Below are 27,206 nucleotides of genomic sequence, written 5' to 3'. Positions count from 1 at the left end.
GCCATCCCAGGCTCCCTACCTAGGTAGGCCGAGTCCGGGGTGGAGCGCAGGCTCTGGGTGGGCGACCGGGCACCCAGGCCGTGGGTGGGCGAACCCGGCAGGCTGTCGCTGGAGGACAGCGAACGGTTCAGCGACGACAAGCTGCGGCTGGTGTGCAGCAGGTTGGACTGCTTGGTGATCTTGCGGAACAGGGAACTGCGCTTCTTGCTGCAGGAGGAATGAAGGAATGAATGAATGAATGAATGAATGAATGAATGAATGGAGGGAGGGAGGGAGGGAGGGAGGGAAGGAAGGAAGGAAGGAAGGAAGGAAGGAAAGGAGGGAGGGAGGGAGGGAAGGAAGGAAGGAAGGAAAGGAGGGAGGGAGGGAGGGAGAGAGGGAGGGAGGGAGGGAGGGAGGGAAGGAAGGAAGGAAGGAAGGAAGGAAGGAAAGGAGGGAGGGAGGGAGGGAGGGAGGGAGAGAGGGAGGGAGGGAGGGAGGGAGGAAGGAAGGAAGGAAAGGAAGGAGGGAGGGAGAGAGGGAGGGAGGGAGGGAGGGAAGGAAGGAAGGAAGGAAGGAAGGAAGGAAAGGAGGGAAGGAAGGAAAGGAGGGAGGGAGGGAAGGGAGGGAGGGAGGGAGGGAAGGAAGGGAGGGAAGGAAGGAAGGAAGGGAGGGAGGGAGGGAGGGAAGGAAGGAAGGAAGGAAGGAAGGAAGGAAAGGAGGGAGGGAGAGAGGGAGGGAGGGAGGAAGGGAGGAAGGAAGGAAGGAAGGAAAGGAGGGAGGGAGGGAGGGAGGGAGGGAGGGAGGAAGGAAGGAAGGAAGGAAGGAGGAGTTCATTGGGTAGCATTTGTCCTCCCAGCACCCTTTGTTCCACGATTGGGATGCCCCCTTCCTTCAGCCCCCCTTCCGCTTTTCCCTTGAACACACACGCAGCTGCCTTGTGCTGAATCAGACCATCTGGGTCCGTCCATATCAGTATTGCCTGCTCTGCTCTCCAGGGTCTTTTGCATTCCCTGGCCCTTTTAACTGGAGATGCCAGAGTCTGAACCTGGAGCCAAGTGCGCAACCCTTGAGCCACGGCTCCTCCTCCCTTCTGCCCTCCTCACCTCTCCTGGCCTTCTTTGGTGGTGCTCCTCTTGTTCCTCCTGGCCATCTTGGACTTGTAGCTGCTTTTTCGGGCTGGCCCAATCCGAATGGAGGTGTTCTCAAAGGGGGTGGTGGTCACCATCACCTTGTTCCCACTCTAGGGAAAGGGGAAAGGAGAGGGCTGCGAGGCTGGAGCAGAAGCCCGACATGCTGGGCCTGTAGCAGACTGCCAAATATCTGTGGCAGACCGGTCACCGTCTGTGGGAGACCGGCAACGGTTCACCCCACCGGCACATACCTTCAGGATGAGTTCTACCACTTCCGTGTGCACCAGCCCATGCACCGGCTCGCCATTGACGTGGGTGATGAGGTCTCCTGCGCACAGACCCGCCTCGTGCGCCGGGCCGCCTTCTTCCACGTGCTGCCGGGAGAAGACACAGAGCTGATTGCGAGGCTGTTTCCTGACCGGCCGACTAAAGCGCGTCTAGTCAAGGCTACGGTCTTCCCAGTTGCAATGTATGGCTGCGAAGGTTGGACCCTAAGGAAGGCCGAGCCTCAAAGAATTGAGGCTTTTGAACTCTGGTGCTGGAGAAGACTCTTGCGAGTCCCTTGGACTGCAAGGCGAACAAACCGGCCTGTCCTAGAGGAGATCAGCCCTGACTGCTCCTGAGAAGGCCAGATCCTGAAGATGAAACTCAAATACTTTGGCCACCTCATGAGAAGGAAGGACTCCCTGGAGAAGAGCCTAATGCTGGGAGCGATCGAGGGCAAAAGAAGAAGGGGACGACAGAGAACGAGGTGGCTGGATGGAGTCCCTGAAGCAGTAGGTGCAAACTTAAATGGACTCCGGGGAATGGGAGAGGACAGGAAGGCCTGGAGGATCATTGTCCGTGGGGTCGCGATGGGTCGGACATGACTTTGCAACTGACTATAACAACCCGCACTGCCCCCAGAACCCCTGCTCTGCTGAGGCTGCCTGCCCGGTGGGCTCTTGTGCCAGGCACACTTACCCAGACAATGTGATGTACGCTGTAGACGTCGCTGTCCCCCATGTACACTCGAATGGCGCGCAGCGTGAAGCCGTACTTCTTCCCGGAGCGCTGGATGGTGATGGGTGAGCGCAGGCTGGTGACCGCTGGGGAATAGTCCCGTGACGGCGAAGAATCTCGGGAGGACGGGTTAGAGGAGAGCGACCGGGGGGACATGGGGCTGGCCAGGGGGGAGCTGCTGTGCTGTTCCACTGTTGGGAGAGAAGGACAAAGGGTAAGCAGAAAGGCCTCTGCAGGCACACGACATAAACCCTGAGCAGCACCTCTGGCCTCCCCAAAGGGACCACAGAACCCCTGATGTCCAGGCTCCCGGCCTGGCTTGTTGCTCTCTGGCTTCTACAGCTAGCCTAGGGAAGCCTTCTGAACATGGATGACTTGGCTGTTTCTCAGCCCCTGTTGGCCGCAAGGGAGAGGGCTGGACCCTAAAGCAAGGAGGGTTGGTTTGGGGGTCAAATGAGGGAAGTGGGCCTGAGGCTTCGAAAGCAATACTTCAGGCTGAGTGTCTAGCAAGGCAGAAATAAGGTCTCCCTGCTGGCCCTAAAGCAAACGGGGCTTGGGAAATGTTCTGAGCTAGGCCTATTCTGCACACAAAAGATAATGCACATTCAATGCACTTCAGAAGTAGATTTTCCTGTTCCGCATGGGAAAATCTACTTCTTGTTCCGCACAGGAAAACCCGGCTGCCAAAGCACACTGAAAGTGCATTATCCTATGTGTGCAGAATGTTATGACGCTTCTGAGCAAAGTTTTAAGCACACGGCACTGACTCCGGGGCCCATTCTGCACACGCTGGATAAAGGACTTCCAATGTGCTTTGGCAGCTGGATTTTACTGTGCAGAACAGGGAAATCTACTTCTAAAGTGCACTGAAAGCGCATTATTCAGCATGTGCGGAATGGGCCCTGGTCACAGAGGGGCAACTGTCACAGCCATGTGCATGCAGCAGTTCTAATCCACAGAATGGTGTATCAACTTTGGCTTCCCAGGCATCTCATGTTTCACATGAAATCACAGAAAATCAAGATTCTAGTCCCTCTGGTTTTGAAGACAATCGTGGAAAAGTAGGGACAACGGCGGGGGAACCCAAGAAGCCGGAGGGAACCGCGGAAGGGGAAAGCCTTCGGTATCCTGCTTAGCGACGTCCCTTCCCCACAAGGAGTAGAAGCAGAACAAATTACGCAAAGCAGCAGAATCTGCAGGACACTCATGCAAAAGAAAAGAGAGCGTGCAAGTCCGCGTCGTCTGCATAACTCAGGGGTAGTCAAATGGCGGCCCTCCAGAGGTCCATGGACTACAATTCCCAGGAGCCCCTGCCAGCGTTCGCTGGCAGGGGCTCCTGGGAATTGTAGTCCATGGACCTCTGGAGGGCCGCCGTTTGACTACCCCTGGCAAACTGATGCGGATTGCGGGATCCCACTCTTTCGGCAGCCAAGTCACTTATAGCAAAAGGTGGGTGCAGCATGCGGGTGAAGAAAGCCTTGGGTCCAGCAAGGGGCTCGTCCGTGGGAGGAAAACAGCCTGCAAGGGGGGTGGGGGAAAGCGGCCTGGGAGGTGGGAGAGGGCGTGCTGGACAGTCTTCATCCAAATGCCCCTTTGAATCCAGCTGGAGAGGGGATCGTTCTACGCAAGGAGGGCGAAGCACAGGAAGGGTGCCGAGGGGTAAGAATTGGCGGAGGGGTTGTTGGTCGGGTGGTGTTTCCGGGGACGAGCGTGGCGGCGGAGGAGGGTGGCCACGGTGGTTTGGGGGCCCTGGAAGAGGGGCCGGGCTCCAAGCGTGAGGGGTCAGCGCTACCCCTGCCGGTCGGGGGTGGGTGGGTGGGTGTGCGGGAGGGGGGCGAGAGAGGAGGGCCGTACCTGTGGGGATTATGACGGACAGCGCAGTAGCTGAGGCGGATTTGATGACCTTGCCCCCAGCGCGGGGACTGTGCTTCTCAGCCGCGGAGTCCCCGGGGAGCTGCTGGTGGCGGGAACGACGCAGCACCAAGTCATTGGTGGCCTTGGGGGCAGATGGGTCCAGCTCCTTTGGGGGCTGCAGCTCACCCGCTTTGGACTTATCGCCTAGTGGGGAATGGAGAGAGAGGGATGAGGACGCCAGCCCTGAAGCACGGGACCCCCCCCCCTCCAGGGACCCCCGGGGCTCCCCTCAGGCACTGCCCACCGCCCCCAGGGGGTCTCGAGAGCTTCCTGGTTCCCCGCTCTGCTTCCTGGTTTCTTTGGCAAACGGCTGGCAGAGGTCCCGCTTTGCAGGGGAAATCCACCCGGCCCTACCTTCTCGATATAAAACGCAGGATGCGGGAGGTGTTTCGTGGGCCCCCGGGGGGGCAGGAGCCCAGAGAACCCGGGTTCGAATCTGTGTTTGGCTAAGAGCCTCACGGGAAAGATGGGGGGAGGGAAAAATAGAGAACGGCTCACACGTCTGATACCCCAAAGGGCTCACGCGTCTGATACGGCTAGCGCCAAGTTACCGGTCCTCAAGATCCGAGTCTACGGATCCGAGGAAGCAGCGTTGGGGTAACTTGTATAGCTGCTGGGTTGAAGCCACTCCGCTTGGTTCTTCAGGCGGCCGGCCATGTAGGAGGGGACTCCCCCATCCCTTCCTGGCCAAAAGAGCCTGCGTGGTGGGCGTCATGCACTGGGAGACAAGGAAAGCCCTTCTCCCTCCCATTTCTGCCCAAAAAACTACGCGGGAAGCAGGTGGCCGGTGGGTCTATGCCAGGGGTAGTCAACCTGTGGTCCTCCAGATGTCCATGGACTACAATTCCCATGAGCCCCTGCCAGCATTTGCTGGCAGGGGCTCATGGGAATTGTAGTCCATGGACATCTGGAGGACCACAGGTTGACTACCCCTGGTCTATGCCACCCGCCAGGATGCTGAGGGCCAAAGCCCAAGGACCCGACTGCCGGACCCTTGGTTCTCCGGTGACCAGAGCTCCGGTGTACGAGATCGTGCGGTCGGACACGGCTTGAGCATTTCAGGCATTTCGAGACCTCTGCAGCCACAACACTCCCGACAAAACCTGAAAACAGGCTCGCCCTCCAGCCTAGTCCAGATGTTCCTACAAATGTCGAAGAACACAGAAACGGCGGCGTCCGGCTTACAGACCTGGCGATGTCTCCGTTACAGCCGCTATGGCAATCGCTGGGCAGGGAGGTTGGTTGGGTCAAGCAGCCGTAACACAAGCGTCGAACTGAGGGTGTGACTGGGGGGCTGGCCACTGGTACGCGGGGGGGGGGGAGTCTGCTGGAAGTGGAGTCTAGAAGGGGGACGGGACACCCCCCCCCCGACAACCTTTCCTCTGGGCTTTATTGAGCGATTTCCACCCCATTCCACCCTCGTTTTATTCTCAGCACAATAACCTCACTCCTGGTCCCGATCCGGCACCAGTGTGCACACAAACCCCAACCCGTGAGAGGGGAAGTGAATCGTTAAGGCACTTCCTTTCTTTATTAAGGAGAAATGTGCAGTCCTAGACCGATGGTGGCAGCAGGCCCACAGCCTTTGAAGGGCCAAATTATCCCCGCACCCCACATAAGAAGAAACCCACACCAAGTGTTACTGGACAGAGCTCCGCCCCCTTTTTAGCGCATGCTTCTTTTGTTTTTAAAGGGCTCCACAAATATCCCCCACTGGACTAGGAAGTGCAAAGGACACGGGAGTAGCTGCCCAGTGAGGCAGACACCAGACGGAGCTGAGTCACGGAGCGTCCCGTCCGCTACAAAGATCTCCTGCCAAAGGGCCGCTGGGAAAAAACGGGGCACTGCGCCAATCAATGGGGTCATCGGAGAGGAGAACAGCATTTCCACTTTCTGCCTCGTAGCACCAAATATTTCTTTGCTCCTGACACTGTCAACCACTTTTGCGTGGAGGACAGCTTCCAGAGTTAACCTCCCCGCGGAATGAGAGAGGGAGCGAGAGGGAGAGAACATCTTCCAGGTAACAAAAATGTCATTCCAAGGGTTGGTAAATGACCATTTCCCTGCTTCTGCAGCTGGAGGAAGAGCTGTCCGGCTCCTACCAGCAACAGTTATGGGGTAATGAAGCTTCTCTACTGGGAGGCCTTGACGGGCCAAACCAGGGGTAGTCAAACTGCGGCCCTCCAGATGTCCATGGACTACAATTCCCAGAAGCCCCTGCCAGCATTCGCTGGCAGGGGCTCCTGGGAATTGTAGTCCATGGACATCTGGAGGGCCGCAGTTTGACTACCCCTGGTCCAAACGTCTGCTCGAGATTTACAAGAACATTGAAATGCAGCCGGCGAAGTCTTCTGCCTTTGGCTCTACTGGGCCTGCTTCTCCCCCCTCGCCCCCAAAGCCACGAGGTCTCCTTCCGGGCTGAAATGCATCTCCCCAAAGAGGAGACGGAAGGGACAGAAAGGATCCTGTTGGGGGACTTGGGGGACGAACGCAGGGAGAAGCCATCCCCCGCAAGAGGCTCTCCTCAGCGCTGCTCACCTGATTCCGCCTCCCTGGCAGCAGGACTCTGCCCTGCATCAGCCGCTGCTCCATCCTTGTTCTCCTTGTTGTCGGCCTGCGGAGGGACCCTGGGGCCCCCGCTGTCCGTGGGAGCCTTCGTGGGCCCCCTGGCCAGGGTCTCGCTGTCGGTTTCCAGGGGCACGGCAAAACGGTTGGTGTCCATCAGGGCCGAGAAGCGCCGGCGGGCGCCCAAGGGGGGGCTGGAGTCGCTCTCCGTGTAGGACGACTCCGAGGCGGAGAGGCGCTTCCTGGAACACAGAGGGAGGCACGCTGGCGAGGCCACGGAAAGCTCTCGGAGGCCACAACCGGGGTCCAAATCTCGGCCAGGACTCAATTTGACCCGTCCTTCATGGCGGCCGAGCCAGACCATATCAGGGGGCCCAAACTGTGGGTCTCCTGATGTCAACAGTTTGGGGGCAGGGACTCATGGAATTGTAGTCCATGGACATCTGGAGAACCAGTTTGCTGACAGGGACTCATGGGAATTGTAGTCCATGGACATCTGGAAAACCAGTTTGCTGACAGGGACTCATGGGAATTGTAGTCCATGGACATCTGGAGAACCAGTTTGCTGACAGGGACTCATGGGAATTGTAGTCCATGGACATCTGGAAAACCAGTTTGCTGACAGGGACTCATGGGAATTGTAGTCCATGGACATCGGGAGAGCCACAGTTTGCTGACAGGGACTCATGGGAATTGTAGTCCATGGACATCTGGAAAACCAGTTTGCTGACAGGGACTCATGGGAATTGTAGTCCATGGACATCTGGAGAGCCACAGTTTGCTGACAGGGACTCATGGGAATTGTAGTCCATGGACATCTGGAGAACCACAGTTTGCTGACAGGGACTCATGGGAATTGTAGTCCATGGACATCTGGAGAACCAGTTTGCTGACAGGGACTCATGGGAATTGTAGTCCATGAACATCAGGAGAGGAATTATAGTCCATGGACATCTGGAGAACCACAGTTTGCTGACAGGGACTCATGGGAATTGTAGTCCATGGACATCTGGAAAACCACAGTTTGCTGACAGGGACTCATGGGAATTGTAGTCCATGGACATCGGGAGAGCCACAGTTTGCTGACAGGGACTCATGGGAATTGTAGTCCATGGACATCGGGAGAGCCACAGTTTGGCCACTCCTGAACTACGTCATTTAAGTGCCATGATTCTCAGTGACGCTTTTCCTGGCTCCTTCCAAGTGTTTTTAGAAAATAGTCATGGCTAGATAGAGCTTTCCCCAGCAAGGCTTCTGATTGACCACTGGGCATTTGACTGGCTGCACAATGATCTTGACTGAAGGTAAGCTGAGACAGCCATTTTGTGACTGGCTCCACCTCCTGTGGCAGCCATTTTGTGGCTGCACCCGCCACACTGCGAGAATTCCGAAAGTGCCTGCAGACTAAGGTGACCAGATTTTAACATTGGTATAGTGGGACACCATTGACCGGGGGGGGGGGGTGTTCTTGATATAAAATTTGGTCTACATGGAACAACAAAAAGTTTCATAGAATGCATAGAACGCAAAAATAGTATTGCAATATATATTTCTTAATTTCAACATAAGTACCATTTGCCAGGTGCCCCCAGGTGTTCCTCCAAAGGTGGGACAATCTGGTCACCTTACTGCACACCCATAAAGGCTGGGGGCTCTTGGGCTACAGGTTCAGGGAGTTACAATTTCAAACGGGAGCTGGAGCTATTTTTGAGGCTTTTCGCAAACTGACGTATACTTAATGAGGAATGAAGAAGACCCTTAAAATATGGAGATAGACAGCTTCCCCCCCCCATACACACAAGGGAAAATCACTGTCATTCATCCAACGGCAATCTCTCACGCTGCCTTCAGCATCTGAACAAAGCTCAGAGGTTTCTGTAATGTAAAAGGTAAATGTAAAAGGTATCCCCTGTGCAAGCACCAGGTCATGTCTGACCCTTGGGGTGACGCCCTCCAGCGTTTCCATGGCAGACTCAATACAGGGTGGTTTGCCACTGCCTTCCCCAGTCATTGTAATATGTAAATATCTTTAAATGTTAACAGTGGATTTGCTGAATTAGCAAGATGATGAATTAATTTGGGTTTACTCTCATTTATGTTTTGAAATTGGACAAACCAATCAAACCTGTAAAAAATCAACTGACACGGATAACCCCCACCCACTCCCCAACGGGTGTGTGAAATAGACTTAAGGAAAAGATGTTCTGGCCTTTGATTATGGCTAAGAACAGCCAGAAAGAGCCTCTTGTGGCGCAGAGTGGTAAGGCAGCAGAAATGCAGTCTGAAGCTCTGCCCATGAGGCTGGGAGTTCGATCCCAGCAGCCGGCTCAAGGCTGACTCAGCCTTCCATCCTTCCGAGGTCGGTAAAATGAGTACCCAGCTTGCTTGCTGGGGGGTAAATGGTAATGACTGGGGAAGGCACTGGCAAACCACCCCGTATTGAGTCTGCCATGAAAACGCTAGAGGGCGTCACCCCAAGGGTCAGACATGACCCGGTGCTTGCACAGGGGATATCCCTTGAACCTCCTAGAAATGCTGCATTTATCTCTTGGACGAAAGGCAGGGGCCGTGTTTCCCTCCCACCTTCAACTCTCCCCACCAGGTAACCTCCCCCAGAGCGCGAAAAGAAGCCATAGCTGAAGGGGTGTGCTAAGCGGGACTCACATCTCCGGGGAGTTCGTGCGCCAGCTCTTGTCCCGAAGCGTGAAGCTGCCCAGGCTCTCTCTCTTCCCCATCTTCTCGTCCTTGTGTTTGTTGCTCTGGTCCCGCTTCATGACCCCGGGCGTTTTCTGCTCGTGCTGGGACAGGTGCTCCATGCTGCTGTACACCTGGGGGGCAGGACAGGGGACAACGGAGTCTATGAACATGACACACGAGGAATTTTCAGCATCTTGTTAGGGCTCTGGGCTGACCCATCAAGCCACAAGGCCCGTTGGAAGATATTGCAGTTCCAGGCCACCAGCAGACGGTCAAAAGATTGTTAGGGTATCAACATACATTGATTGATTGATTGATTGATTGATTGATTGATTGCATTTGTATACAGCCCTCCCGTTAGGCTCAGGGCGGTTCACATCGAACGGAACAGAACGATACAACAACTCACTGATTATAATGAATGAAAGGGAACTGTAATATAACAACAATAAACAGAGAAATCTGTTGCATGCATTCAGGGAGTTGGTTCTTGTATGCCGCTTTTCTCTACCCGAAGGAGTCTCAGAGAGGCTTCCAATCCCCTTCCCTTTCTTCTCCCCACAACAGACACCCTGAGAGGGAGGTGGGGCTGAGAGAGCTCTGACAGAACTGTGAAAACAGCTCTAACAGGACTGTGAAAAGACCAAGGTCACCCCAAATGGCTGCATGTGGGGGAGGAGTGGGGAATCAAAGTCCACGTTCCTAACCACTACACCAGGGGTAGTCAAACAGCAGAACTCCAGATGTCCATGGACTACAATTCCCAGGGGCTCATGGGAATTGTAGTCCATGGACATCTGGAGGGCCGCAGTTTGACTACCCCTGCACTACACCAAGCTGGCTCTCAAGCAATGACAGTTCCCGTCACCCTGTGGGCCACTGATCTGTGCAAACACCCCTTATTCTCAGAGTAATTGACCCACCGATGCGGGGTAGTGGTTGGAGGATCGGACTACGATCAGGGAGACCCAGTTTCGAATCCATGCACTGTCAAGGAAGCCCACTGCCCGACGCTCTCCGCCCAGCCTACCAAACAGGGTTGTGGTGTGGATAAAATATAGCTAACCTGTAAGCCTATCTAGATACATGTAAATAGATGGAGGAGGGGCTTTGAGTCTCAATATCTCTCTCACACTCCCCCCAAATCTTAGAACCGCAGAGTTGGAAGGGACCTCCAGGGTCACCTCGTCCAACCCCCTGCAGAAGGCAGGAAATTCACACCTACCTGCCCACTCCAATTGACCCCAATTCCATGCCCAGGTGAGCCCCCCCGCCCCCCCAAAAAAAAACAGAATCGCGGGCCAGTTTGGTCAGGAGGAAATTCACCTCCCGACCCCAAAGTGGCAGTCCTCATTTCCCTGGGCAATTTTGTTGGGCAATCTTGTTGGTCTGGAATCGAATCCAGCTCTTCTGCCTCAGGCCAACATGGCCGGACTGGAAACCGGGAAAAAGGACAGCAACCTCGTAAGCGAAGTGAAACCAGAACCGGGGACTTCCCAGCTCGTCCTCGTCCTCCTCTGACACACAAGACTCAACGACGAAATTAAGCGCATCGCAACAAAAGAGGGCTCCACCTTGCTGAACCGGGGAGAGCAAGACGAGAACTGCCGTATTTCCACCGGCTCATCCTCAGTTGTGTCGTCTTCGTCGTAGGAGTTGATATGATGGTAGCGGTCCGAACGGGCTGCAAGGGAGAAGAACCTGGTGGAGCTTACGGAGGTTTGGCCTGTGAGGGTGGGGGTATCTCCATCCCAGGTAGACCCAGCCCACGAGCAAAGACCCCAAACGGTTCAGGGAGAAGGAAGCCTTATCCGTGTTTGAAATAAGGAAGCAATCTGCTATATTCGTAGGAGTAAGAAAAGGGCCACGCAGGGTACTTGTGGCGGGGTACGAGTTTCCGTGAGTCATGGCTCACTTGGGCAGGTAGAACATCTGATACCAACCTGATACCTGAAGGAGTGGGAAGTCTTTATGGTGCTCCTAGACTTTTTCTGAAAAGATGGGGCGGGAGGGGGGGGGGCAAGTGAAGTGTTGGCGGCCACGATGGGCACCAGGTTGGGGAACCCTGCCTGGAGGTGCTACAAGGCTTCCGTTACTTTCCCCCCTCTGCAAGACAACACGGCTACCCCTGAGCGATACTTGCTGTCAAAGTAGCTGGTGTCTTCCTCCGACTCCAGGTGGGGGATGAATTCCGCCTTCTGCCTCAGCAGCCCGTTCCAGTCCAGGTCTTTGAAGAACGGGTGTTGCTTGACTTCGTAAGCACCGCCTGCAAAAGAAGAAGAAGAAGAAGAAGAAGAAGAAGAAGAAGGAGAAGGAGAAGAAGAAGAAGAAGAAGGAGAAGAAGGAGAAGGAGAAGAAGGAGAAGGAGAAGAAGGAGAAGAAGGAGAAGAAGGAGAAGAAGGAGAAGAAGAAGAAGGAGGAGAAGAAGGAGAAGAAGAAGGAGAAGAAGGAGAAGAAGGAGAAGAAGAAGGAGAAGAAGAAGGAGAAGAAGGAGAAGAAGGAGAAGAAGGAGAAGGAGAAGAAGGAGAAGAAGGAGAAGAAGGAGAAGAAGAAGGAGAAGAAGAAGAAAAAGAGTTGGTTCTTATAAACTGCTTGAAATGGGGCTTAGATTGACGGGGGATGATTCTCTCAAGGGCAACTAGACATGGTGGCTGAGGGGACCCTCTGCATTCAGAGGCAGTCTACCTTTGAATCCCAGACCCAGGAGGCAACATTAGGGGAGGGCCTCGCCCTCCAGAGGAACTGGCTGGCCAGTGTGTGAGAGGGGATGCTGGACTAGAGGGTTTGACCCAGCAGGGCTGCTCTTCTTCCGTTCTTATGACCTTATCAAACCCACCAGCTCTGCGTCCCACGTGGCAGCATGGCAGAAGCAGAAGACCAGGGAGTTCCTCGCAGGGCTGTCCCCTCCCCTTTTGCATGGGTCCTCCCTTACCTGCGCCCAAACGCAGCAGTGGATTGGTCTGCAGGAGGCAGGATATGAGGCCCTGGGCATCCCCTGGGAGCGCCTCTTCCCCTTCCGGCCACAGGATGTCATCTGAAAGCATCGGAGCACAGAGGGGACTCATGGGAGAGGTCACCCGGGGGCTGCGACCCCGCCAGCGCCATCTTGCCTAGCCCCAGCTCCGTTCATTTAATTTTTAAATCATAAATCCCCAAACAGAAAGCAAGCCATAATAAAAAATGTAATGGCAGAGGTGACAAGTCTGGCCTTCTAAAAGGTTTCCCAATATCTCAAAGCATGTCCAAACACAAGTGTTGCCTGCTCCGCTATCAAGTCCTCAATCTATCGGATTATGGGAGGCGGCTTTTGATCTCTCCACGGTTCGAATCTGAGCGTTTCAGCTGCTGTAAGGGCGGGGAAGTGCCGCTTTCATGGACTGTCAGCCTCCAAGACACAGGGAAACGGGGGGAACAGGAAATAAGCATCCTCAAAGATCAGTGGGTGTCCTAATACAAAACTTATATGAATAATTACTTCCTGAGCCGTGTCCTGGACAGCCCAGGCAAGCCTGATTTCATCAGAACTCAGAAGCAGAGCAGGATCGGCCCTGGTTAGGGCTTGGAGGGGAGACCCCCAAGGAAACCCAGGGTTGCTACCCAGAGACAGGCAAGGGCCAACCGCCCCCGGATGTCTTTTATGTTGACCTGGATGGCCCAGGCTAGGCCAGTCTCATCACATCTTGGAGGCTAATCAGGGTCAGCCCTGGCTAGAATAGTATTTGGATGGGAGACCTCTGAGAAAGTCCAGGGCCACGCCATGGAGGCAGGCAATGGCCAACCACCTCTGAACCTCCCATGCCTTGGAAATTCTGCAGGGTCGCCGTAAGTTGGCTGCGAATCAACAGGACGTTCCACTGCCAACTGCTTCCTCCTTGCAAATGGCCAAATAACTGGGCAGGCCCAGCGCATACATCCAAGAGACCCAACGGCAGCAACTAGATGGCGTCCTTTGCTGCCAAGACACTTAGCCCAAGTCGACAGAAGGAGGACTCCATGCCTCTCGAGGTATGCTGCCTTTTGCAGAATGCAGCCTCTTAATGGCGGAGATTATGTTAATATTTTGACTTTCCCACTAGGTTCCCATCTGCCAGCAAGGCTTTTCCCCAGAGCTTCTCCTGTCTGGTGGAACAGGCTTCCCCCGGAAACCCTGCAGCTTGCCCTCCGTGGGCTCTGCCTTTTTCAACAGTGTGGCCGGAGCAATTTCCGTTTGAGGGCCACACACATCGGTGGCTGGAAAAGGGGACTGGACAGATTCACAGAGGGGATGGGCCACTGGCCTGATCTTGTAGAACTCTTACAGCTGTGCTTCAAATTGATTGCACAGGGGATACCTTTACCTTTAGCTTCCCAATCATCAATCAAAACAAATGCTTATGCCCCAACCTAAACAAGACCCCTAGAGACAGAACTCTATCCGTCCCGGAATTATCCTGACTTAAAAGAGGGTCTCCAAAATAAATACCCCCTCAAGCCTTCTTTTTGGTCTGGTCCAACCTCTGTTTTCATGACCAGAATAGGCTTCCTCATCCACCCACCCACCCCGTGACACCCCAAGGCAGTGCTGAGGCTGGTGAACACCCCCCGGCTGCCCCAAAATGGCCAACGCCCGCCGTCCACGTACCGGTGATGACCTGGCCAAACAGCTCCTCGGGCGTGTCTCCGAAGAAGGGCACACAGCCCACCAGGAACTCATACAGGATGATGCCCATCGCCCACCAGTCCACCGGCTTCCCGTAGCCTTGGCGAAGGATCACCTCCGGAGCGATGTATTCAGGAGTGCCACACACCTGCCGAGATGCCCGTTGGCACCGAATTAGTTCAGACCCGTCCTGACCCGGAGGGCCCCGCCCAGCCTGCCCTCTTCAGATTGAGGAAGCAAAGCAGGATCGGCCCCGACTAGTCCTTGGAGGGGAGTCCCTCAAGGCAGTCCAGGGTTGCTAGGCAGAGGCAAGCAAGGGCAAACCACCCCCTTGACCCCTCCAGGTTAGCCAAGTCTCATCTGATCTTGGAAGCTAAGCAGGGTCATCCATGGTGGATGACTTGGATGGGAGTCCCCTAAGAACGTCCAGGGTGGCCACGCAGAGGCAAGCAGGGGCAAACCAGCCCTGTTCATCTCTTGCCTTGACCTGAATGACCCAGGCTTGACCTGAATGACCCATGATGAGATGATGTGTTCTCATCACATCTCGGTAGCTAAGCAGGGTCATACATGGTTGATGACTTGGATTGGAGTCCCTCAAGGCAGCCCAGGGTTGCTACGCAGAGGCAAGCAAGGGCCAACCACCCCCTGTTCATCTCTTGCCTTGACCTGGAGGGCCCAGGCTAGCCACATCTCATTGGCTCTTGGAAGCTAAGCAGGGTTGGTCCCGGTTAGTCCTTGCATGGGAAACCCCCAAGGAAAGCCAAGGTTGCTACGCAGAGGCCGGGGAGGGCCAACCACCTCGGTTTGTCTCTGCCCTGACCTGGATGGCCCAGGTTAGCTCAATCTCATCAAATCCCAGGAGTTTAGCAGGGTCAGTACTTGGAGGGAAGACTAGCAAGGAAGTCCAGCAATGGCAAATCAGCATTGTCCATCTCATGCCTTAAAGGTCTGGGGCAATGCCATCGAACTCTCTGGGGAATTTGGGCCACTGTACTTAGAGCAGTATTTGATTATGCATTCTGATTATATCATCTTTCTCCTTGCTCATCCGGCTCGTCTTCTGGTTTGGGAGCTCACGCCCGATTCAGCTCTTGATGAGCTCGGATTGCATAAGGCTTTCCCTTTATCTTTGACAGCTAATTAAAACCGTTACAAAAAATTTGAGATTTATTGCCCTTTAACGGAGACAAAGCGTTACGCCTGGCCTTCCGACTTGCTCTTGAAAAGGTAATTAGCATGGATCAGATGTATTCTGAGATAAACCCGTTTGATTATCTCATCGATAAGAACCAATCATCCATCTAGATCAGGCTTTCTCAACCAGGGTTTCCTCAATGAATGGCAGTTAATTAATTTTAAATATATATTTTTAAATTAAACATTTTTGGGATGAATAGACCATATTTCAGGGGTAGGCTAACTGGGGCAGGGGCTGGCAGGGGCTCATGGGAATTGTAGTCCATGGACATCTGGAGGGCTGCAGTTTGACTACCCCTGTCATATGTGGTCATGTCGACCCAGCCACCCCTCCCAAAATGGCCAGGGAGGGGCCTGGAGGGGGTGGGAAGGGGAGGGGACTAGGTGGGGGTGTCCACAGCTCTGCTTCCCAACCGTATTCTGGACGATTGTGCCACTTCTGGGGTTTCTTGCAGCCCGAAGAATGTTTGGTTTTAGAGAAGAGTGCATTATTTAATATTACTGACCTCTGAGGAAGACCCAGTAGGGTTGAAACACATCTGGTCTGTTCATGTGCCATTAGATCTGTATAGTTGTTTTTATATAGTTTTTACTTTGTTTTTAACCGAATATTGGTGGACTTCAATAGATAATTCTTAAAATTGTATATTGTTTTATGGCTCAACTTTTGAGTTCCTGACTTTGTTAAGGTTGGGTTTCCGTTCCCTTTTTTGGTTTCTGGATCACATGTTTAAGTCAGAAAAGATTTTGCATAGGATTATGACGGCTACTTTCCTATGAAAATGCACTGGCGTGATAAGCAAACTGAATTTATCAGGACGGAACTCTCAGAAGAGATGGGGCAAGATATGTGTGTCTGTAGAAAAATCCCCAAAACCAGTTTAAGGCAATGATCTGAAAGCTGGTTTAAGTTTAAAACGTAATAGCTGAGAAGTGATAAACCTGGCACATATTTTTGCAGTAGCTTCAGTGTTAATTTTCACATGCTTGTATTTTCTAATGCGTTACAAAAAGGAACTATTTTTCTGCCCAATAAGAGATAAAAGCGTCTCAAAGGTTTCTGGTTTGCTGGCATAACTTGAAGAACAGAATTCTCCACTAATGGTTGCAAGGCAATTTTTCCCTGGAATGTTTTGACAGATCAATTCTTACAGAGGTCGTGGGGGGGGGCCCTTCACGTCACTATTCTAAACCGAGTTAACCATTATTACACAGATTCTTGAGTGAAGCAATACAGGAACAGGGATTTCATTCTACTCTACTGCACCTCTCCCCCTACCTCTAGAGCAGGGGTAGTCAAACTGCAGCCCTCCAGATGTCCATGGACTACAATTCCCAGGAGCCCTTGCCAGCATTCGCCAGCGAATGCTGGCAAGGGCTCCTGGGAATTGTAGTCCATGGACATCTGGAGGGCCGCAGTTTGACTACCCCTGCTCTAGAGGGACGGAAAGAGATGCTAAGATGACACAAGCTGCTGCCTAACACCGGGTGGGGGACCGGTCTTCTTCACCTCAACCGTAGACCTGGCGGAAGAGCTCCATTTTGCAGGCCCTGCAGAATTCCAGAAGCTCCTGCAGGGCCCGCAGCTCACCTGGGAGCTCATTCCACCAGGTCGGGGCCACGACCGAGAAGGCCCTGGCGCTGGTTGAGGCCCCGACCTGGTGGAATGAACTCCTGGCGTGCTTCCTGGGGTCCAGGAGCGACTGGTAAGTTGTCACTTGCAGAGCGAAGGGCTCTGTAGGGGGGCATAGGGTGACAGGGAGTTCATACCCCCCAAATTTTGTTGGTCCCTAAGGTGCTCCTGGCCTTGTGGCCAACCGTCTTGCAGAATTCCTGCTCGAGAGATTTACATGCCCTGCCACAGGCACGTCCCCCACCTGTTTGTCTAGGAACTCCCGGGCGTCCTTCTCTATGTGGCCTTCGTAGAGGTTGGTGGTCAGGCTCATCAGACCCATTTTGGAGAGGCCAAAGTCCGTCAGCTTGATGTGCCCCATGGAGGTGATGAGGAGGCTGCGGAGGAAGAGGAATAGGAATCAGAGAGGCTGGAGAGCCCATCAACGGACTGATCTATTAGATTTTTATCCCGCCGTTCCCCCAAGGGCTTGAGGCAGCTCTCCACCGGCTTCAAGTACAATCATCAAATCCCTGTCCGTTTTAAAATCTAATTTCGGCCTTAAAGTACAATCCGTTTCATGACAAAAGGCCTGGGGCTGCCCCTCCTTGCATAGAGACAGATTCAGCTGCGTAGATGTGTTGGTCTGAAGGAGCAGAACAAAATTTGAGTCCAAAGGCCTCTTTAAGACCAACGAGGTTTTCGTGTGTTCGGAGGAAGAATGCCTGCACACAAAAGCTCACACCTAGAATAAAACTTTACTGGCCCTTAAAGGTGACATTGGACTCAAAATTTCATTCTTGCATAAGCTATTAAGATTTACTGGGGGCTGGTCCTCCGGGTGTCCATGGACTACAATTCCCATGAGCCCCTTATGTCCTGCTCATGGGGATGGTGGTCCATGAACATAGAGGACCAAGGGTTGACTACCCCTGCCCCAGAAGACCCAGGAAAAGACACAACTCCCCACCCTTTAGGCTTTGTACAGAACAAGTTTTCCTTTATGCCCAATAAGCTCTATTTCTGGTTGCTTTTCTAGCCTATGCTCTGTTTCTAGGATAGAATCAAACTGAGTAACATGCCCTGTGTGACAGAGGATGGGATTCTTTTTTTTTCCTTATTAAAAAAATAAAAACAAAACAAAACAAAAAAGATTTACTGGGGGCCATGTGCGGCATTGAAAGCAGTGCCTACTGGTGGATTTTTGGACAGGGCAGGTGGCATCTTCTTGGTGTAACTTCTGGCCTTACCCAGAAGACTGGTGGGACAGCTCCATCTTACAGGCCCCATAGAACTGGTCAAGGTCCAAAGGCCCCCAGTCTCATTCGGTAGAGTGTTCTACCTGCTGTTGGTTGAGGCCAGTTTCACCTCATCCTGGCCACCCGTACAACCAAGAGGTGACAAAGGAACAGGGCAGGGGGTAGCAGGGCCCTTCAGCAAGGAATGGTGTCACCTCGGGGTAGGGGACAGACCAGGGGTAGAGGTGGGGCTGCAGCCTGGCCTCGTACTTATCAGGTTTCAGGTCCCGATGGACGATGCCGTAGTTGTGCAGGTATTCCAAGGCAAGGACGGTCTCGGCAAAGTACATGCGGGCCATCTCCACAGGCAGGGCTCCGATATTCTTCAGCAGCGTGGCGCAGTCCCCACCTGGTGGAAGGAAGGCCCAGTGGTTAGACAGAGGACCAGGGCTGGCATTTGAATCATAGAATCATAGAGTTGGAAGGGGCCACACAGGCCATCTAGTCCAACCCCCTGCTCAACGCAGGATCAGCCCGAAGCATCCTAAAGCATCCAAGAAATAAGGAGTGGAAGATTTGAGCCCATTTCCCTGAGCTTGACCCGGGGCACAAAGGTATCGTGAATAAAATTAGATTGATGCACTCGAAAGCTCACGCCTTGAATAAATCTTTGTTGGTCTTAAAGGTGCTATCGGGCTCAATTTTGGTTGTGAATAAAATGAAATAGCGTTCTTGTGTGGAAGGAAGACGGGGGCACGTTACTCTAAGCAGGTTCTTGGGTTGGACAAATGATACGGCAAGTGCAGTTGATCTTTGATTTTATTAAAGAAGCCCTTTGTTTAGATAATTTTATTGGAGGGGAGTTTAAGCGGAAAAGGATAGAAATTAACCAAAACAGGAAATGGGTCATGAGAAATGGAGAAAAAAGGAACAAAAGTACAGAAATAAAAATTAAAAAGGAAGAAATAGGGGAAAAAAATAAAGAAGCTTCTTCTGATTTTCTCTACAACAAATCCAAGTAAAATTATAAACTTAGCCCATAATTGCAAGGGGCAAAAAAAGTCCCTTATTTCTATTATAATTTTTTCTTAGTCATCAAACCCACAAATAATTAGTTCAATTTTTCGCGTTTCTTATAAAAAGTCCACAAGGGGGACATTATTATGGAAGTTCTTGGTTTACTTGCAAGTGAGCGAATCTTCTCAGTCGAATCCCGCACCCCAACCCTAACCCTAACCCTAACCCAACGGCGCCAGCATTGCCCCAACACGGACAATGCCTTTTTGAGGCGGTTGGCGCTTTTAGAATCTTGCAAGACCAAAAAGGGAACCGAGACACAACCTGGACAAAGTCAGGAGCTCAAAACTTGTGCTGCAAAACAATGTTAAAACCGTATTTTAAAAAATTATTACAAATATTGCAAATATGGATTCAAAACAAAGTAAAAACAACACATATCTAACTGCACGTGAAGATCAGAGCAAATGCATTTTGACCCACCGGGGTCTTCCTCAGGGGTCAATTTATACTGTGCAAGGCTCACTTGCCTAAAAACAGATTCTAAAGTTTTGCCGGGTGGTCAAGAGAAATCTGTTTGGTGTAGCCCCAACCAATGTTTCTAAAGTATTTTATTTTTGGAGCCCACCTTCTAAGATATATGTGGTCTAGGACCACCACTCTTATTATATTATTTGGCATCAAGAGGGCATTTCATGTGTGTCAGAAAAAGCTTTTTAGAAGGTGCATTTCACGCACCTTCTAAGGGCCCTGCCGGAGTTAAACGTTTTCCACAGGGCCTGCAAGACGGAGCTCTTCCGCCAGGCGTATGGTTGAGGCCGGGCTGAGGCCCTGGAGTTATCATCAGTGGACCCCCTAGAATTAAAGCAAGACCCTCACTCCTAAAGAAAGAACTCTGCTGCTGGGCAAGGGAGGAGAGAGAGGGTATTAACTCCACAGAACAGCCATCTGTTAATGGATTGGGGATTTTGTGGGTTGGGGAGTTGTATTCTTCTTCTATTTTATACTTTTATTGTAAACCGCCGTGAATCTTTGAGAGTGGTGGTATATAAGTCAAAATATGAATGAATGAATGAATGAATGAATGAATGAATGAATGAATTAATTAATTAATTAATGTATGTGTGTCAGAAAAAGTTATCTTAGGTGGGCTCCAAAAAGAAATACTGTAGAAACACTGGTTGGGGCTACACCAAACAGATTTCTCTTGACCACCCGGCAAAACTTTAGACAAGAGAGCCTTGCACAGTATAGACTGACCCCTGAGGAAGACCCCGGTGGGTCGAAATCCGCTTTGTCTGTTCTTCATGTGCAGTTAGACATGTGTTGTTTTTACTTTGTTTTCAATATACTATGGGTGCACTTTAATAAATATTTGTAATAATTTTTTAATATTGCTTTAACATTGTTTTGCAGCTCAACTTCTGAGTTCCTCACTTCTAGCGTCTTGCCAAGAGCGCAGGAACAAAACAGCTGCCACGGCTCACCTCCAGGAATACGGCGATGACCCTTGGACAACGATGGCAGCTGCAGCCAAATCAATACTTTATACAAACCTGCAGAGCCTATCGAGACTCCAGTCAGAAACCGGGTCCCACCTGCTTTCTCAAAACATTTGCCACGGCGCCCGTGGCCCCCACGTTGGGGACCCCGGCACGGGCGAGGGCAACTGCAGACGTCCCGTGCCGCCAGGGGCTCCCACCCCGTACCTTCGACGTACTCCATGACCATGCAGAGGTAGCGCTTGGTCTCGAAGGAGCAGAACATGCTGACCACGAAGGGGTTCTCGGCGAACGTCAGGATGTCCCGCTCCACGAAGGCCTGCTGGATTTGGTTGCGCAGGATGAGGTTCTGCTTGTTGATCTTCTTCATGGCAAAACGCTGGCGGGTCTCCTTGTGCCGCACCAGATACACGGCTCTGAGGGAGGGAAGGAGCAGAGGAGACGCGTTGGGGACCGGGCCGGATTTTCCCGTAGGTTAACTAAGCTTCAGCCGAGGGCCTCAAGACCAAGAGGGGCCCAGATTCAAATTGTTAGCAAGATTAAAATCACACTATTACACCAGTCACAACTTGTTTCATTTAACATACTGATATCACAGTAATTAATCATAGAATTATAGATTTGGAAGGGGCCATACAGGTCATCTAGTCCAATGATGTAATTACTGTTTGGTGTAGTGGTTAGGAGTTCAGATTTCTAATCTGGCATGCCAGGTTCGATTCTGCGCTCCCCCACATGCAGCCAGCTGGGTGACCTTGGGCTCACCACGGCACTGATAAAACTGCTCTGACCGAGCAGGAATATCAGGGCTCTCTCAGCCTCACCCACCCCACAGGGTGTCTGTTGTGGGGAGAGGAAGGGAAGGTGAATGGAAGCCACTTTGAGCCTCCTTCGGGTAGGGAAAAGCGGCATCTAAGAACCAACTCTTCTTCTTCTTCAGTAATCTCAGGGCTCTCTCAGCCTCCCCTCCCTCACAGGGTGTCTGTTGTGGGGAGAGGAAGGGAAGGCGATTGGAAGCCGCTTTGAGACTCCTTCGGGTAGAGAAAAGCGGCATCTAAGAACCAACTCTTCTTCTTCCTCTTCAGTAATCTCAGGGCTCTCTCAGCCTCCCCTCCCTCACAGGGTGTCTGTTGTGGGGAGAGGAAAGGGAAGGTGACTGGAAGCCGCTTTGAGACTCCTTCGGGTAGAGAAAAGCAGCATCTAAGAACCAACTCTTCTTCTTCTCCTTCAGTAATCTCAGGGCTCTCTCAGCCTCACCCACCTCACAGGGTGTCTGTTGTGGGGAGAGGAAAGGGAAGGCGACTGGAAGCCCCTTTGAGACTCCTTCGGGGAGAGAAAAGCGGCATATAAGAACCAACTCTTCTTCTTCTTCAGTAATCTCAGGGCTCTCTCAGCCTCACCCACCCCACAGGGTGTCCGTTGTGGGGAGAGGAAGGGAAGGCAGTTGGAAGTTGCTTTGAGACTCCTTCAGGTAGAGAAAAGCGGCATCTAAGAACCAACTCTTCTTCTTCAGTAATCTCAGGGCTCTCTCAGCCTCACCCACCTCACAGGGTGTCTGTTGTAGGGAGAGGAAAGGGAAGGCGATTTTAAGCCACTTTGAGCCTCCTTCGGATAGAGAAAAGCGGCATATAAGAACCAACTCTTCTTCTCCTTCAGTAATCTCAGGGCTCTCTCAGCCTCCCCTCCCTCACAGGGTGTCTGTTGTGGGGAGAGGAAAGGGAAGGCGACTGGAAGGCGCTTTGAGACTCCTTCGGGTAGAGAAAAGCGGCATATAAGATCCAACTCTTCTTCTTCTTCTAATTATTCTCTCTCATGTAATTTACAAACTTAAACATGGGAGGGGAAAGGGCCACATAAGTGGAATACCCTGGGGCCTCTTTTCATGTAAATCCGGCCCTGGTTGGGAAGGAGAGTGGTCACTCCCCACGCTCTAGCCCACAGGGCTCTATGACCCATCCCGAAATCACAAGAAACTGGAACTGGGAGACATTGTGGGCAACTGTGGCTCAACACAAGGACATCTGCTTTGCATGGAGCAGCTCTCAGGCACAAATCCTTGGTCTGTTATCATTATGGACTTTGTTCGTTCCCTGCTTAAATGACTCCACAGGGTTGTTGTGAGGATAAAAACAGAAGTGAGCAGAGAGGCGGAAGCCGCTTTGGATCTTCACAAGGGAGTCAGGGGAGCTACAGTGAAGGAAACAAAGGCTGGATACACACTTTTCTTGGATTCTTTAGGATGCTTAGGGCTGATCCTGCGTTGAGCAGGGGGTTGGACTAGATGGCCTGTATGGCCCCTTCCCACTCTAGGATTCTATGATTCTAAATAAACAAAATGCTGCCCCACCACTGAACGTTTGGCAAGGTTGCACAAATCTCCAAATTCTGGGGGGCAGAGAAGGTATATAACCTGGGCTGGGGGAATGAAACCCGTTCGTCCAGATGAGAGGCCGCTGCTCTTGACCACGACCACGCTGGCTCTCTGCCTTCGGGGCAGACGTGGCCAGGCGGGTGGGCGTCCCAGCGCTGCTGACTTACCCGTATGCCCCGTTGCTGATCAGTTTGATCGTCTCGAAGTCCCCTTCCCCGGGCGGCTTCTTCGGCTTGGGAGTCGTCCCACGGCTCTGCAACAAGCAACAAACCAGGTTAGAAGGTGGAATCAGCCCACAAGGGAGACGCAGAGGCAGGCCTGGCTGCCGTTTCGGTTTGGGACAATGCCTGGCTCCCTTCAGGGGCACGAGATGCAGGCACAGCGATCTTTGGGAAAGCACCTGGAACGCTCAAAATGCAAAAGCGGCCTACAAATGATAAGTGGGGGGCCCATGGCAGCCGCTGACACCATCCCTGGAGCTCGACAAAGGTTTTTGGAAAGTGGGTAGGCCCAGCTGGAGTTCTGACTAGCTGCCCAAATTAAAAGAACGCTCTTTCAGCGGAAGCTGCCTCTGTACTCCAGGGAAGGCCAAACTGTGGCTCTCCAGAGGTCCACGGACTACACGTCCCATGAGCCTCTGCACGGCAGGGATTCATGAATACTTTAGTCAGATCCTGCACTGAGCAGGGGGTTGGACTAGATGCCCTCTTCCAATTCTAGGGGTCTATGATTTTAATCATTCGCGGTGACAAGAAGGATTTCCTTCCGCCCATCCTCAACCTACTGCGCTCTCTATGCCACGTATAATTTTATAAACCTTTAACCTGGCCTTTCCCAACCTTTTGACTGTGGAGGAAATGAAAAGTTCAGGCGTCAGGGACCCCAGAATTGATGTCAGCTGGCCACGCCTCCCAGCAGGCCACGCCCCTGGAAGTGACATCACTACCTATACCCTCCTTTTGTTCCCTCCCCTTGCCTTTCCTGCTTTGCGTCACGTAGGATGGAGAGAAGGGCTGGAGCCAGGAAGGCAACCCACCCACCCACCCACCCACCCAGCCACAACTGACTCCCCGTCTTAGATTTCTACCCCCACCGAGTCCTTCAAACGGGAGCGGACCTTTCCCTATGGCCAAGTCCATTAAGGCAGGAGGGAGAAGGCCGCGGACCCCCTCCAGAGCTCCTGCAGACCCCCAGGGGGCCACACAAACCTGGTTGGAAATGCCTGCTCCATGGGGGCATGGAAGGAGGGCAAGGCACACAGGCGCCCTGGTATTTCACCATATCTGTGGCAAAAGCTCACTGTGAGCAACAGTGGCTCGGAAAGCAAAAGTAAACTATCCCATGAGCAGTACACGGAATCAGTGCAAATTTAATTCCAAAGGGATTTCAGAAGCCTCAAACCCCAGCAGTCCCAAGAGGAAGGTCCTTTGCTGTAGAATAGGGGCCCAGACTGCCTCTCTGGGCACCCCTGGGATTAAACCCTCCCTCTGAACCTCATGGAAGAGGAGCTGAATTCTTTTTCTCCCCCTTTCCTCCAGTGTAGCATGCATCACACCCGTGCCCTCTGAGAGTTCAATTCACAGCAGGGGTCCCCAACAGGGTGCCCGTGGGTGCCACGGGGCCCTGCTAGCCTTTCATGTAGCCACATGGTTTAACAAACCACCCAAGCCCAGTTGGGGCTTTTGCCCACCAAGGTTCCCTTCATGGTGCCCACGGGCGCCATGGAGTCTGTGGAGGATTTCAGGAAAGCGGGTGGGTCCCCTTTTCCTCCAAGGGCCACTGGATATCTGACTGGCTGTGCAGAACTTTTTAAAATGCTGCTTTGGCTTACAGCACAAGAGCCCGCACTGAGCGACGGAAGGCAAGCTGTGGCAGCCATTTTGTGGCTGGCTCCGCCTCCTGCGGCAGCCATTTTGTGGCTGCGCCCGTCGTGCTGTGTCAGAGTTCCCACAAAAGGCTTAGGGACCCCCTGGATCTAGGCTTTCTCAGTCCTTGGCTTGCTTTCTCTCAAACCTGGGTTGCTAAACTCTTTCTGGAAAGAACGCAGCCCAAATCCATGAGCCAGCTGTAGGGATTGGAAGGTGAACATTTTCAGAGCTTCTGCCCACCACTGTTGACCTTTTCCTTCCACCCAGCCCTTGCTGCTGACGTTTTCTCTGCCTGGATATTGGAGAAATTTTTCACACAAACATATATATATTTAAGAAAGAAAACTCAGCAACTGCTAGCTCTCAAAAAGCCCCCTGGTAGTGCAATGGGTGAAAAATAGCTGGGAAACAGCAGGAAACGGAGAAAACTATGCACAAAACTCAGTGTGTGGGCACCCTATGGGCAGTCTGAACACAAAGAGGCAGTGCGGTGCAGTGGTTAGAGCAGGGGGGTTTCAAACTGTGGCTCTCCAGATGTCCGTGGACTACCACTCCCATGAGCCCCTGTAGCCCATGGACATCTGGAGGGCCACAGGTTGACCACCCCTGGGTTAGAGCGAAAGCTTAAGGTCTGGGAGAGCCAGGTTCGAATCCACACTCTGCCATGAATGACAGCTGGGTTTCTTTGGGGCAGCTGCTCACTCTCCGCCTAGTTTTCCTCACAAGGTTGTTGTTGGAGGAGAGGAGAATGAGGAATGGTTTATTCAATATAAATAAAGAAATGCTATGGATCAATGCTATTTTTTTGAGACGACTGTGAAAGACTATGTGGCTGAAACGCAGTCAATATATTTTTTCTAAATGTTTCCTCACTTTATTTGGTTCTTGTAGCCCTTTCACATTTAAACGCATCGGAAGCCTCAGTCACAGGGGCAGAGGGAATTCTTCGTCAGCTAATCCAGAAGCCCGTCCAGACTAGCTGGATCTCGTCACTGAGCAGGGTCTGCCTTGTTCAATATTGCCAAGGAATTCCAGGGTTGCTACGCAGAGGCAGGCCATGGCAAACTCCCTCCACTCATCTCTTGCCTTGTCCTGGATGGCCCCGGCTAGCCCAGTCTTGTCAGATATTGGAAGCTAAGCAGGGTCGGCCCTGGTCAGTCCTAGAATGGGAGACCACTGCAAGGAGGTCCAAGGTTGCTACGCAGAGGCAGGCAACGGCAAACTGGCTCTGTACAGCTCTGGCCTTGACCTGGATGGCTCAGTCCAGCCCCATCTCATCCAGTCTCAGAAGCTAAGCAGGGTGGGCTCCAGTTAATATTTGGGTGGGGAGACCACGAAGGGTTGCTACGCAGAGGCAGGCAAGGGCAAACCACACCTGAACATCTCTTGCCTGGAGAAACCCATGGAATTGCCATAAATGAGATGAGATTTGACAGCCATCTTTTTGGGAAAAAACCCTGAAGCCTAATTTCCTGTGTTTCTATCCCTGGGCAAGATTGAATGTCTGGCAGAACTCAATGTCCTGGGAAAACAAGATACAAAATGGGGTACACAGTGTGCAAAAGAGGGGATAATCACGGTGTAACCACAGCACTTCTTGATAAGAATGTACACAATCTAGAACATTTTACCCAATATTTTAAAGAGACGATAACCAAACAATTTAACAAAAATGTTCTATAACTGCAGGAGCGCCACTGGGAACCCGAAATCCGCAGCACAAGGCGACCCCAAATCTGGCTACATCAAGCCACAGTTTGCACGCTGTTATAGTGTGAACAGCTTCAACATTTAGAACTTTTACCGTGTCGGAACGAGTACACTGTTAACAGGCGTTATTGAGTTCAGCTCCCTGCACTGTATTGTGAACTGTGGATTCTTTCTGTCAGCCGCCCTGAGCCACCACGGAGGCAAGCATAAAAATATAATTCATTAATTTTGGCTTTCCAGTGGCATTCCTCGAGTTACACAACACTTTCGTACAATTGTTTTGCGATGTTCTTTAAAACATTGGATAAACCTTTTCTGTGTTATGTACATTCTTAGCCAGAAGTGCTGTCATTGCACAGTTCTTGTGCGGCAGAGGACTAGCCTCGGTTGAAGGGGCAGCAGTGGAAACCGTAAACTGGGATGAAGGCAGAGATGGCACCAGGGTCTGTGGACGTGTGAAAATCTGGAGTGGAGCTGGCAGAGCCGAGTCCGGCTTACTGACCTCCGCGAACTCCTCTGTCTCTGGTGTGTTCGATCCTCCGCTATCAGGTTCCTCCACATACAGGACGTCTGACGACAACAAGGTTTGGAAAGACCCAAAGGGAGAGCCAAGGGAACAAGACTTTAGCATCCCCGCTGTCATTCATGAAAGCACAGAAAGGGCGAAGCCGAGAGGCATGCGCAGCCATGCATGCGCACTAAGGCGCATGCATGTGTCGGAGAACATGCACCTGCTCAGAACGAAGAGATGTGTGGGTG

The 27,206-nt window shown here is 52.4% G+C and overlaps 1 protein-coding gene across 3 annotated transcripts in view; it reads right to left on the bottom strand.

The window, feature by feature from the left end:
• MAST1 (microtubule associated serine/threonine kinase 1) overlaps window positions 1-27,206 on the bottom strand; it is an 89,446-nt gene that overhangs the window by 4,667 nt on the left and 57,573 nt on the right. For 2 of the 3 annotated variants that reach the window (XM_077329795.1, XM_077329794.1), the window contains 16 exons: window positions 26,950-27,017; window positions 23,037-23,122; window positions 20,706-20,914; window positions 18,250-18,388; window positions 17,007-17,139; window positions 13,912-14,077; window positions 12,223-12,324; window positions 11,434-11,556; window positions 10,865-10,974; window positions 9,258-9,421; window positions 6,567-6,835; window positions 3,969-4,172; window positions 2,076-2,305; window positions 1,364-1,486; window positions 1,086-1,222; window positions 20-207 (listed from right to left, as the gene is read on the bottom strand). In XM_077329795.1, coding sequence (XP_077185910.1) covers window positions 20-207; window positions 1,086-1,222; window positions 1,364-1,486; window positions 2,076-2,305; window positions 3,969-4,172; window positions 6,567-6,835; window positions 9,258-9,421; window positions 10,865-10,974; window positions 11,434-11,556; window positions 12,223-12,324; window positions 13,912-14,077; window positions 17,007-17,139; window positions 18,250-18,388; window positions 20,706-20,914; window positions 23,037-23,122; window positions 26,950-27,017 — 2,451 coding nt within the window. The remainder of the gene's footprint in view (window positions 1-19; window positions 208-1,085; window positions 1,223-1,363; window positions 1,487-2,075; window positions 2,306-3,968; window positions 4,173-6,566; window positions 6,836-9,257; window positions 9,422-10,864; window positions 10,975-11,433; window positions 11,557-12,222; window positions 12,325-13,911; window positions 14,078-17,006; window positions 17,140-18,249; window positions 18,389-20,705; window positions 20,915-23,036; window positions 23,123-26,949; window positions 27,018-27,206) is intronic. The other variant, XM_077329796.1, reaches the window with a different exon arrangement.

Source organism: Paroedura picta, chromosome 3 (assembly GCF_049243985.1).
Source record: "Paroedura picta isolate Pp20150507F chromosome 3, Ppicta_v3.0, whole genome shotgun sequence".
Lineage (NCBI taxonomy): Eukaryota > Metazoa > Chordata > Lepidosauria > Squamata > Gekkonidae > Paroedura > Paroedura picta.
This window is presented reverse-complemented; position numbering and strand designations above follow the sequence as displayed.